The 14,062-nt window shown below is 42.2% G+C and overlaps 1 protein-coding gene across 1 annotated transcript in view; it reads left to right on the plus strand.

The window, feature by feature from the left end:
• LOC115130649 (vascular endothelial growth factor receptor kdr-like) overlaps positions 1-14,062 on the plus strand; it is a 75,711-nt gene that overhangs the window by 25,937 nt on the left and 35,712 nt on the right. Inside the window, exons 10-13 of the mRNA XM_029661997.2 lie at positions 260-416; positions 5,909-6,023; positions 12,290-12,398; positions 13,600-13,884. Of these exons, the coding sequence (XP_029517857.1) occupies positions 260-416; positions 5,909-6,023; positions 12,290-12,398; positions 13,600-13,884 (666 nt within the window). The remainder of the gene's footprint in view (positions 1-259; positions 417-5,908; positions 6,024-12,289; positions 12,399-13,599; positions 13,885-14,062) is intronic.

Raw genomic sequence — 14,062 nt, forward strand, 5'->3', positions numbered from 1 at the left:
CAGGCTCTGAGACACTGTGACACCCTGATGTGACGGACAACCACAGGGTATCAGGGCTATGCAATCACTCAGCCATTTTCAAGCACTTCAAAGCCCACTCTCTGAGGTTAGATGACAGCTGGATGTTGATGGCACCTTTTTCATGGTTATTCATCATGATGACGGACCTCTATCTTTATAAAGACATTATGACCTCCAACAGCCAGGTAGAGTGTAACGGATAATGCAACAGTGTCTGATCTCTTTGTCTGTGTCTCAGTGAGGCCTATGATCTCAGAAGAGGAGGTGGCCTCGGTAGACGTCCAACCATACATGTTCGGCAAGCAGCACCAGCTAACCTGCACCGCCTTTGGAGTGCCCATGCCCGACATCACGTGGCTCTGGCAACCATGCCACCCTGACCCCACCGACAAAGAGTGAGTCACCGACACACCATCCTGGCCTGTTTATCCGGGGGTGGGGGGGGCTAAATCATTAACTAAACTGTGAAGACCATTTTCTTTGAATTCTCCTACTGCATCAGTGCCTTTTAACCTTAACGCTTCCAGTAACACAATTCTGCATTCTTCACTTCTTGTTTTTCACTTTCACAATGTTCCTTCATTGGTAATGTACTTTCATTGTTTTTCTGTAAACCATAAGAATACCACAGACCTGGGAAGATACAGTGTCAAGGCTTTGCACAATCACAAGGCACAACTTCCAAGATCCAAAGCAATAAACCCAGAACTGAGATGAAAGTCCTATATTTTTTCCTCAAACACCCAGCCCGTGGATCAAAAGGATACTTAGTCACCAAGACCATCTGACTACAGTTTCGAATGACAGAAACGGCCAGTTTCATGCAGAGAACAGAGATAGGTCACAGGGAGTGTTGTGTGTTTTCTCATCCAGGGGTCACTGTGCATTTCTAGTTATTTCTGTAGGTATGGTGAAACACTGCCTTGTCCACACTGCCTTGAGTTTTATTGTCCGCTCTCGGGCCAGTATGAGTAGACGTGATTGGTAAAGCAGACCAGCTTTGTCTTAGCCAGTGCACCTCCCGGTTATGTTTTGGATGAGTGTTTAGGTTTGTTGGACGCTGAGCTCAGCTGTCACAGCTGTCCCAGCTGTACAGACAGACACACACACACACACACACACACACACACACACACACAGACAGACAGACAGACAGACAGACAGACAGACAGACAGACAGACAGACAGACAGACAGACAGACAGACAGACACATACTGTGGGGCAAAAAAGTATTTAGTCAACCACCAATTGTGCAAGTTCTCCCACTTAAAAAGATGAGAGAGGCCTGTAATTTTCATCATAGGTACACTTCAACTATGACAGACAAAATGAGAAAAAAAATCCTGAAAATCACATTGTAGGATTTTTTATGAATTTATTTGCAAATGATGGTGGAAAATAAGTATTTGGTCACCTACAAACAAGCAAGATTTCTGGCTCTCACAGACCTTTAACTTCTTCTTTAAGAGGCTCCTCTGTCCTCCACTCGTTACCTGTATTAATGGCACCTGTTTGAACTTGTTATCAGTATAAATTACACCTGTCCACAACCTCAAACAGTCACGCTCCAAACTCCACTATGGCCAAGACCAAAGAGCTGTCAAAGGACACCAGAAACAAAATTGTAGACCTGCACCAGCTGGGAAGACTGAATCTGCAATAGCTAAGCAGCTTGGTTTGAAGAAATCAACTGTGGGAGCAATTATTAGGAAATGGAAGACATACAAGACCACTGATAATCTCCCTCGATCTGGGGCTCCACGCAAGATCTCACCCCGTGGGGTCAAACTGATCACAAGAACGATGAGCAAAAATCCCAGAACCACACGGGGGGACCTAGTGAATGACCTGCAGAGAGCTGGGACCAAAGTAACAAAGCCTACCATCAGTAACACACTACGCCGCCAGGGACTCAAATCCTGCAGTGCTAGACGTGTCCCCCTGCTTAAGCCAGTACATGTCCAGGCCCGTCTGAAGTTTGCTAGAGATCATTTGGATGATCCAGAAGAAGATTGGGAGAATGTCATATGGTCAGATGAAACCAAAATATAACTTTTTGGTAAAAACTCAACTCGTCGTGTTTGGAGGACAAAGAATGCTGAGTTGCATCCAAAGAACACCATACCTACTGTGAAGCATGGTGGTGGAAACACATGCTTTGGGGCTGTTTTTCTGCAAAGGGACCAGGACGACTGATCCGTGTAAAGGAAAGAATGAATGGGCCCATGTATCGTGAGATTTTGAGTGAAAACCTCCTTCCATCAGCAAGGGCATTGAAGATAAAACGTGGCTGGGTCTTTCAGCATGACAATGATCTCAAACACACCGCCCGGGCAACGAAGGAGTGGCTTCGTAAGAAGCATTTCAAGGTCCTGGAGTGGCCTAGCCAGTCTCCAGATCTCAACCCCATAGAAAATCTTTGGAGGGAGTTGAAAGTCCGTGTTGCCCAGCAACAGCCCCAAAACATCACTGCTCTAGAGGAGATCTGCATGGAGGAATGGGCCAAAATACCAGCAACAGTGTGTGAAAACCTTGTGAAGACTTACAGAAAACATTTGCCCTCTGTCATTGCCAACAAAGGGTATATAACAAAGTATTGAGATAAACTTTTGTCATTGACCAAATACTTATTTTCCACCATAATTTGCAAATAAATTCATTAAAATTCCTACAATGTGATTTTCTGGATTTTCTTTTCTCATTTTGTCTGTCATAGTTGAAGTGTACCTATGATGAAAATTACAGGCCTCTCTCATCTTTTTAAGTGGGAGAACGTGCACAATTGGTGGCTGACTAAATACTTTTTTGCCCCACTGTACAAAGACAAACAGACAGACAGACGCACATACAAAGACAAACACACAGACAGACGCACATACAAAGACAGACAGACAGACAGACACACATACAAAGTCAAACAGACAGACAGACAAGGACAGACGCACATACAAGGACAGACGCACATACAAAGACAGACACACATACAAAGACAGACACACATACAAAGACAGACACACGACACACATACAAAGACAGACACGCATACAAAGACAGACACACATACAAAGACCGACACACATACAAAGACAGACACGCATACAAAGACAGACACACATACAAAGACAGACACACATACAAAGACAGACACACATACAAAGACCGACACACATACAAAGACAGACACACATACAAAGACAGACACGCATACAAAGACAGACACACATACAAAGACCGACACACATACAAAGACAGACACACATACAAAGACAGACACGCATACAAAGACAGACACACATACAAAGACAGACACACATACAAAGACCGACACACATACAAAGACAGACACACATACAAAGACAGACACGCATACAAAGACAGACACACATACAAAGACAGACACACATACAAAGACAGACACACATACAAAGACCGACACACATACAAAGACAGACACACATACAAAGACAGACACGCATACAAAGACAGACACACATACAAAGACAGACACACATACAAAGACAGACGCACATACAAAGACAGACACACATACAAAGACAGACACGCATACAAAGACAGACACACATACAAAGACAGACACACATACAAAGACAGACGCACATACAAAGACCGACACACATACAAAGACCGACACGCATACAAAGACAGACACACATACAAAGACAGACACAAAACCAGATCATCTGTGTGAGTCTGGAGTCCAGAACCACCGGGCAAGCCCGGGGCTCCTTCTCCATAAACATGCCTGCATCCTTTTAATTGACTCTGGCCCAAAATAAGGTCATTTATCAAAGAAATGCAGCCCCGGAGAATTCCCCACTCATTTGTGGCTGTTGGCTCTGTGGGCGGGGAGAGAGGATATATTAGTCTCAGAATCCCCAAGCTTTTATAGAGCTGAACGGGACAGAGCGTGTGGTATGAGTGACGTGGGCGTGTATGTCGACCTGCTAGTGAACCTTTAACAACATGAACATTCCCTGAAAGCCAGAGCAGCCAGAACACAGTCAGTGACAGCAGGGGTCCTTTCTGAGGCGTAAAATCAGGCAAACAATGGGCCATTACCGCAGGATTATCAGGACCCAACACCGCTAGAAAAACACATCTCTGGATGGCCTCACAACGGAGGGCCTGAATTATGTTACACTTCATGCGCTTTAACTTGACAAGTGCTTCTGTTAATTATCCATAATTATTGGTTAAAAAACCCTCTCTTGGTATGCCAAATTTGTGACAGAAATAATGGCGGTGGGTCAAGCTGTGTCAAAGTGCCCCTTTTCTGCAGTCCTAAAGATAATCAACTCTGGCAATGGAAACAGTGGCTCATAAACGTTTGACGCTGAAAAGGGCTTGTTTTTTCAACAGCTAATGAGGGAGTGGCTTCAGACAGAGAAACAGCCCAGGCCAGCCACGGCCTGATTGAGCCAACTGTTTGTTTTATACAGTTCAGACCCACTTCAAGAACCTGTCACTGCAAATTGACCACTTATCATTTCAGGATGGGACCTCGTATAAATCACATATCACAGTCCCCTTGTGGTTGGGGAAGCGTAACGTCTCAGATATAATTTGGGAGTTAAAGAAAGAGTGATTGGGAGATGAAGGGGGGTGGGTTTCTTTATCAGCAGCAGGGTAAGATGGTATCAGCTGTCCCTTGTTGACCCAATAAGGTTTGGGGAACAGGCTTATCTCCTCTGGCCAGAGAGTGGGGGGGGGGGTTTCCTGTTCGAGGTGACGCATAGCCAGCAGCATACCACCCTGCATCCCACTGCTGAATTGCCTCTGAAGCTAATCAAATCAAATGTTATTTGTCACATGCACTGAATACAACAGGTGTAGAACTTACCGTGAAATGCTTGCTTAAACGCCCCTAACCAACAATGCAGTTCAAGAAATAGAGTTAAGAAAATATTTACAAAATAAACTTTTTTTTAATCTAATAAAAAAGTGACACAAGAAAGTACAAAACAATAATGAGGCTCTATACAGGGTGTACCGGTACCGAGTCAATGTGTGGGGGTACAGGTTAGTCGAGGTGAAAGCAGGGTTGGCCCTGGTCAGTCCCTTAATGGGAGACCAGATGCTGCTGGGAGTTGTGTTGAATGGCCAGTAGGAGGCATTCTTTCCTCTGGTCTTAAAAAATATATAATATCCCAATGCCCCAGGGCAGTGATTGGGGACATTGCCCTGTGTAGGATGCCGTCTTTTGGATGCGATGTTAAACGGGTGTCCTGACTCTCTGTGTGGTCACGAAACATCCCATGGCACTTATTGTAGGGGTGTTAATCCTGGCTAATTCCCAATCTGGCCCTCATACCATCATGGCCACCTGATCATCCCCAGCTTCCAGATATCTAATTTATTCCCCCTCCGCTCCTCTGTAACTATTCCCCAGGTTGTTGCTGTAAATGAGAATGTGTTCTCAGTCAATTTAAATAAAAAGCATAGCATGGGGCTTCCTGTCACACTGCAGTTTCATCCTGACCGCCTCGCTCCTTATCAGCCTGATTGTTCCCCTCAGCAGGCAGTCTGGTTTAACTGGGCTGTAGCTCACTGCACCCTAAAAGGCCATACAAAAGCTATGGTGTTAGTCAGAGCTTCTTAGGGTTTAATTCCTGCCGTTTTAAAGTGACACATTGTCAAACCGTTTGGACAGCTATCGCTGGTCCATATTATCAATCGATGGTCCATAGTATAATTTCCGGTTCCCACTAATTAAATACAGGAAATGATGTCATGGCCACACAGCATCCTGCTCTAACAGTCTCCTGTCCAATATTCTGTACTAATTTACAAAACTGAGTGCATATTTTAGGTAACCTGCAGCCGTTACGTCTAGTTGAGTAATCACTGATTTCCTCTGTCCTGTAGGTGCACCCTTTACACTGAGCCAATCCCAGTTCAAATGGACGATAAGGGGAACTACTCACACAACTGGATTGAGAGCATAAACAACCAAACTGAACTGGTGAAAGGAAAGAACAAGGTATGTATATAATATGGGTTTGATCTCATTAGATTTGTAACCTGGAACTGCTTAACATTGTACAACAATAATTCATGTGGGTGTACTTTTCATATATGAGTCAGGTTTGATAAATATACTGTAATCTGAACAGAAATGTAAATGTCAATGACAAAATAGTTGTGCAAATTAAAAAAATATATAATAATATTTCACCTTTATTTAACTAGGTAAACTAGTTGAGAACAAGTTCGTATTTACAACTGCGACCTGGCCAAGATAAAGCAAAGCAGTGTGACACAAACAACAACACAGAATTACACATGGAATAAGCATATACAACAATTACTTTGAGATGTACTGTGTGAGAAAGGGATTTAGAGTAAATGGCTATAGAGAGGGTTCGGAGAGACTAACACTGACGTGGAAATCTGCACGACCGTTCTCTTTGAGATGGCAACATCTGAAAACAATACATCGAGGCAATCCCCATCCTCATATTGGCAGTTCTAAAATGTTCTAGAATGATTCATTCTATCTGCATCACTTTCGACTTATGTAACTGTGACCAAAAGTTATGGAAGGAACATCAATATGTATAATGAAATTATAGTACAGTACAGTCCGTACAGTACATGATAAATACTGTTTATTTATACGTTGTAATATTCAACATGTAAATAGAAAAAGCTATTTATAGTAAAATACATTTAGTGTATACCAGTAGGCATATTTATTACACGGAAACCCACATTATTGTTTACGCTGCAGTAACTGCCACTAAATCAACTTATCCGTCATTTCGTATATGCTGTCTGCAACAAACAAACCATCATATCTGACATGATTTGCTTTTTATCAAAAGAAGCCCCTTAGCCTTCAATTAAGGTCAACGCAAGTCGAGCGCCAGAACTGCCATGAAGAAAAAGCATTTTGGCTCTTTTCAGGGCCGCTCTCCTGAATCGTTCGTCCGTCTGCCCCATTAACTGAAAGACACAGTTCATTTCACCCTGCTGGAGTGAAAAACACCCTCCGAACAAAACGCAGATTTTGGATCTAAAGCAGCTAGGCCTGTAAATGATGCAGCTGCCTGGTCTGCCAGAGAGCACTGTTTATTCTGACATCAGTGGATCTTTGTCTGTTGGAACACGGAGGGCTGTGGAGCTCCTCGTAAAACAGACCAATACAACCATACGGCTCAAGCCATGCGTGTGCAGACAGCGGAGAAGGGACTTTTATAGGTTCCCTCCTAACTCCACTGACCTTTTGAAGAGATCAGCCGTAATCGCTGGAACTACTAAAACAAAGTTTGGAAATTGAAATAATTGGTTATTTTCATTGTTTTCATCATATCTGTGTTCTTACACCATAGCTGAATGTAATGGTTAGGGGATACAGAAGAGGTATGCAAATAATTACAATCTTAAAAGTGTTCACCTGGGACACCTTGACCATATAACCACACAACTATTAGTTCCTAAGTCTCCAATAGAAGTTTCTGCAATTTGCCCTGCAGTTTACTAAACACTCGATCACTTCCTCTCACAAAAAAATTGACCACGTCTTGGCATGCGTTCCCAAAGCATACTGAACATGGAGACTATAGACATTACAGCACATGTCCTAGCGGAGCTTGTTACCAAAACCATTCACTCCAAACGTAATTAAGTGCAGGCCTCAACTGTTTCCCCCAAAAGCCCACCTATAGGATTAGTTGAAAGACAACCGTTCCAACACTCTAGGTCAAATTGGGACATAAAGCTAGCCAGCATATAAGCATTTCAACAGCACAAGCAAACCTACCACCGAAGAAAATACTGGTTATAATAAGTCATTACCCAAACACGTATGCTGGTGTGGTAAACTTTATGAAATGGTATTTCTCCAGCTTTCCTCTATAGGAGATTTATGAAGGTGTTTCCTCCCTCTGATGATGGACGGTTGAAGGGATTGCGAATCATGCTAATGGTATACATATTGTAAAGAACGGGAATCATGCTAATGGTATACAAACTGTAAAGAATGGGAATCATGCTAATGGTATACGTACTGTAATAACAGGAATCATGCTAATGGTATACGTACTGTAATAACAGGAATCATGCTAATGGTATACATATTGTAAAGAACGGGAATCATGCTAATGGTATACAAACGGTAAAGAATGGGAATCATGCTAATGGTATATGTACTGTAATAACAGGAATCATGCTAATGGTATACGTACTGTAATAACAGGAATCATGCTAATGGTATACGTACTGTAATAACAGGAATCATGCTAATGGTATACGTACTGTAATAACGGGAATCATGCTAATGGTATACAAACTGTAAAGAATGGGAATCATGCTAATGGTATACATACTGTAATAACAGGAATCATGCTAATGGTATACATATTGTAAAGAACGGGAATCATGCTAATGGTATACAAAATGTAAAGAATGGGAATCATGCTAATGGTATATGTACTGTAATAACAGGAATCATGCTAATGGTATACATACTGTAATAACAGGAATCATGCTAATGGTATTCATACTGTAATAACAGGAATCATGCTAATGGTATACATACTGTAATAACAGGAATCATGCTAATGGTATTCATACTGTAATAACAGGAATCATGCTAATGGTATACAAACTGTAAAGAGCGAGAATCATGCTAATGGTATACATACTGTAAAGAACAGGAATTATGCTAATGGTATACTATACATACTGTAAAGAACAGGAATCGTGTTAATGGTATACATACTGTAAAGAACAGGAATCATGCTAATGGTATACATACTGTAAAGAGCGAGAATCATGCTAATGGTATACATACTGTAAAGAACAGGAATCATGCTAATGGTATACATACTGTAAAGAACAGGAATCATGCTAATGGTATACGTACTGTAATAACAGGAATCATGCTAATGGTATACGTACTGTAATAACAGGAATCATGCTAATGGTATACGTACTGTAATAACGGGAATCATGCTAATGGTATACAAACTGTAAAGAATGGGAATCATGCTAATGGTATACGTACTGTAATAACAGGAATCATGCTAATGGTATACATATTGTAAAGAACGGGAATCATGCTAATGGTATACAAACTGTAATAACAGGAATCATGCTAATGGTATACAAACTGTAATAACAGGAATCATGCTAATGGTATACATACTGTAATAACAGGAATCATGCTAATGGTATACATACTGTAATAACAGGAATCATGCTAATGGTAAACATACTGTAATAACAGGAATCATGCTAATGGTATACATATTGTAAAGAATGGGAATCATGCTAATGGTATACATACTGTAATAACAGGAATCATGCTAATGGTATACATACTGTAATAACAGGAATCATGCTAATGGTATACAAACTGTAAAGAGCGGGAATCATGCTAATGGTATACATACTGTAAAGAACAGGAATTATGCTAATGGTATATATACTGTAAAGAACAGGAATTGTGCTAATGGTATACATACTGTAAAGAATAGGAGGGCCCGCACACTGCTTGTGCTCCCAATTCACCACTTTATTGACTACCTATCAATCCAAAAAGGATCTCCTTCAGGTACAATACAGTACACACCTAGTAATAGAGGGCTTAGGCTTCATTGACTTCTAACACTACCAATCTCTGATGGACATAAATAGGGAGGCACTCCTTATTTACAAGCGCTTGTGGCCCAAACACCAGTGTTTTATAGGGGTGAGGACTAAGGGTCAGTGATAACAAGCACCGGTTTGTTGGGAGATAATTATTTTCTGTCACCCCACATAAATCACTGTTCTCCGTGAATGAGAATAGAGTGTTAATCAGGTTTGCATGGCCAGCCTCAGAGGGGCTCCTGGTGGAGAGGGGGACCGACTGGGCTGGGTCACAGCACCAGAGGACGGGGGGAGAGAGGCATGGGCCCTCCCTGGGGTCATAATGCTTCTGGTCAAGTCACCACTTAGGGACAGAGCGCACTTGTTGAAACGACTGTTTTCCAGCTCACGTTACATCATCATGAGTAATGACTGTAACACAACACCATGTAACTACTCCGTCCGTGGTCTTACCAATGTCATAACAACTCGGGGTAGACAACTTAACACAACTTTTAGCTAGCTTTTCCATCCAAATATGTTTACACAGCACACACTCAGGGTTTGGTAGGTTACTTTCTAAGTGTAATCTGTTAGTTACAAGTTACTTGTCCAAAATTGTAATCAGTAACGTAACTTTTGGATTACCCAAACTCAGTAACGTAATCTGATTACATTCCCTTACTTTTAGATTACTTTCCCCTTAAGATGTATTAGAAGAAGACAAAAATGTATGTTACCAATTGAACGACATCTGTTGAAGGATAAGTCAATGTTAAGGTTTATGCAGCTGGCCATATTTGAATGTTAAAGTTTACTTTATGGGTTGGTTATGTTGGCTTCTTCTAACCCATCGCTTTCTACTACATATAATAGTACGATTAAATGATATCGTTACATTAAAAACCAAAGTCTATCAGAATTCCAGCCATTTTAATAAATGTTATACCCCTTGATCTTCAAGAATTTGACTTATGGAAGTATAGATTAGCCAAATTGTTTTACCTGAGCATGACCCCAAAACTAAGGACATACAGTATTAGCCAGCCTTACTCTATGGTTTATGACTTTGTTGTCATGGAGGACTGATTGGGCTCACTAATTTGATAATTTATAAGTCCAAAAATAGATTTAGCAACTACAGATTGCCCCCGTCTATCAAAAGTGTGCAAGTTTGAGCATGTGTGCATTAGGCCTATGGATTTTTTTTTACCAGCATGAATTAGATTGAGCAGTAAAAGCCCCACTTTTATTCCATAAGCTTGGATCCGCACTGTGCAGCTGTTGCAAGAGCGCATTTATCACTGGCTGTCCACTGGTTTCAAAAACAATGATTGATAGGCAGCTTAACCTTCTTGAATTCAACCATTATTGGGTTCAAATACACATTTAGATTTGTCAACAGCCATCCACAACATCCACAATCCGTAAAGCGAAAATAGCTAAATGAGAGAGCAGCAGTGTGATTCGCATCAATGCGCTATGTAGATATCAATAATAAGTGATATCCGTATCGCCGTAGACTACACACCACTGTCATCCTTACCTCCAAGCGTTTATTCCAGTTGGATAATCTTTGGATGCCGACAGCAGTCGCACCATTGGAAGACAGCTTGGACTGTAGCCTACAAAAGCCTATTCCTGCTCTTTTCCCGTGATCCATCAAACACATTAATGTTGGTGTTTCATTATAATGGTCTCTGACTTGTGGTCAGACTCGCTCAGGTGGAACAAACTTAAACTGTTTTCAATGCTGATTTGAATGTCATTAACAGAGAAGTGTCAACTTTTTTCCCCCCGCAAACATCCTTTCTGAATTTAAAAGTAATCCTCAGAGTAATCATCTAGTTTTTCAAAAGTATCGGTAATCTGATTACAATATTTTTGCTGCTATTGTAACGGATTACAGTTACCGTTTTTGTGTAATGTGTTACTCCCTCAACCCTGCTCACAATATGAGCTGAAACATTGAAACCATATTAAAACAGTGAAAATGTGTCCGACACAGTCCAGTCTCATGGCTAAAGCTCTATTTCTGAGGGGCAGAGCACAATGGCACTAGAAACCCAGGAAGTTAACACCACCCAGACAATACAGCCACAGCATTCAGCACCTTTGATGTAGCTGCTCTGAAAACAGATGTCGTTCTGAACACAAAACAGAACCCTACGCAATCTGGTCCCTTGCCCAAATCGTACTTATTGTTGTGTCTACTTAAGCCATTAAACGGGTTCCACTCCAACGGTGATAGAATCGAGTGTGGCATTGTAAATGCTCCCCAGGAAATGACATGGAGGCCCCGGCACTCTTTCTGTGGACCTGTGCTGTGGGGAGAGAAGAGGCGGGTTTTGAAAGTCCAGATGTATCCTTCCATTATTGTGACGAGAGCATAAAACAGGCTAGGCTTAAGGCAGATCTCTGACACACTAGCTAATGGCAAAATAGCCACACTGATGTTGATGGAACATCTGCTGTGGTATTTCAAAAGACATTGTGTCAGTGTGTATGGATTGAGGTATAATGAATCTTATGCCAACCTGAAAATTTTTCATGTAACTTTTTTATTTGTAGAAGTTAGTCTCATCGAGATAAACATATATTTTGCACATAGTGTACAGCATTTGCTGGCTGTATTGTAGATCGAATGATTGGCTTGTTCACTCTCCTCCATAGACTGTGAGTACGCTAGTGGTGGGAGCGGCTAACGTCACAGGGATCTACTCCTGCGCAGCCCAGAACAAACTTGGCACCCGTACACTGAGAACCCCCTTCTATGTGGACGGTAAGTGGGCCAATTTAACATTACACAACGTGGGGAGTTGATTGAAAGAACAGCATAAGGAAAAATTACAAGCAGAAATGCTTGAGTTGTTTTTATTTTTACGGGCCAGGCATACAGTATAACATATAACATACATGAAGTCTCGCTTCCAGTGACTACACGTACGCACTGTAATGAATTGCGAGGCAAGCGAAAGAATGCACAGATTGTACTGTGCAATAAAGAGTGCAGATGGAGGCATTAATTGAAACCATCTTCCTCCGGAGCAGGCAGGCTTCAGGATCGAACGGAAGAGGCAAACATGTCCTGGGCCATATGGTACAGTCTAATACTGCGAGTTTAAAAACAGCTCTGAGCGTACACTGGAGTGCCCGCGGGTCATTTCTCTTCTTCTCGGAGCCTGCCGCTGCATGAATCATTTTTTATATGCATCTGAACAGTTCCAAATGTTCATGAAATGAAAATTCCATCTAGTCCAGTTATATAATGATAGGAGAAATCAGCTGTCAGGGCACGCAAGCAGTCATTACCGCGGGAAAAAAATGTGAAACCGTAGAAGTTTTGAAGTTGAAAACTGATTGATGATAGATTGTAATTGGGAATGGTGGTGACACTATGTTTGGGGACACGGCTGATGATGCCAAACTCAGAGTTTCCGGATGAGAATAAAATCAGTCTCTGGAGGAAGTGCTGCAATGTGCCACCATTCCAGAGGTGGAGATCGAGAGCACTGGAATGCTGCAGAATTGTAATAACAGCTGTCGTCTCTTATGGAACACAGAATGCTTTCCAGTGTTCTGAATAAACAAACTCAGTCTGGCTCCCCGGAGGCCCGGCCCCGGCCTGATTCCTATTGCACTGCTGTAGGCCGAACATCAGCGCTGCTCACCGCACACCGCCAACGTGCTTCCAATTAACAGTGATGAAACAGGAAATAACTGCAAATTCCTGGTGTGGTGATGCGCAGCTTGATGTTTCGGAGATGTTCTTTCCCAGAATAGGACAGCGTCAGTGTCCTAGAGAGGTTTACAGGCAGTAACAAAGATGCTCTTGTATCCCACTTATATACTGTACAATAATCTAACCTGTGCTTATGCATGGTAGTTTTACTAGGCACCCAAATGGGGTGTCCTCCCCCAAACAAAAAAAATGCTCTAACACTCCTAATGACCTGATGTGTTTTTCCCCTCTCCCCCGCCAGATCACCCTCAGCACCTGGCCATTGAGCCCCGGACTGCCATCGAGGGTGACGACGTCACTCTGACCTGCAGGGGGACTCGGTACCTGTACACAGACCTGCAGTGGAAGGACCCTCAGAACTCCACCATCACCAACAACGTCACGGCCCTGCAGTTCAGCCCCTACTCTATCTCTCTCTCCCTAAGCCTGCACAATGTGTCCAGGAATCACACAGCAGGCTACCAGTGCTGGGCGCACAAGATCCACAACAAGAGAGCTATAGTCAAGACTGTGCTGACTGTGCATGGTGAGGAAGTGACAGAGAGAACATTGCCTGCTGGGTGTTCAATGAGGTCTCTAACAGAACAGTAATTGCAACTCAAAGAATAATATGTTTGTGTAACATCGTATTTAAAAGTGCCTGCTCCTGGATATAAACCCGCTCGTGATTATGAAACCCAGTAGAGAGATGAGTTTGTCTGAGG

Source organism: Oncorhynchus nerka, linkage group LG6, assembly GCF_034236695.1.
Source record: "Oncorhynchus nerka isolate Pitt River linkage group LG6, Oner_Uvic_2.0, whole genome shotgun sequence".
Classification (NCBI taxonomy): domain Eukaryota; kingdom Metazoa; phylum Chordata; class Actinopteri; order Salmoniformes; family Salmonidae; genus Oncorhynchus; species Oncorhynchus nerka.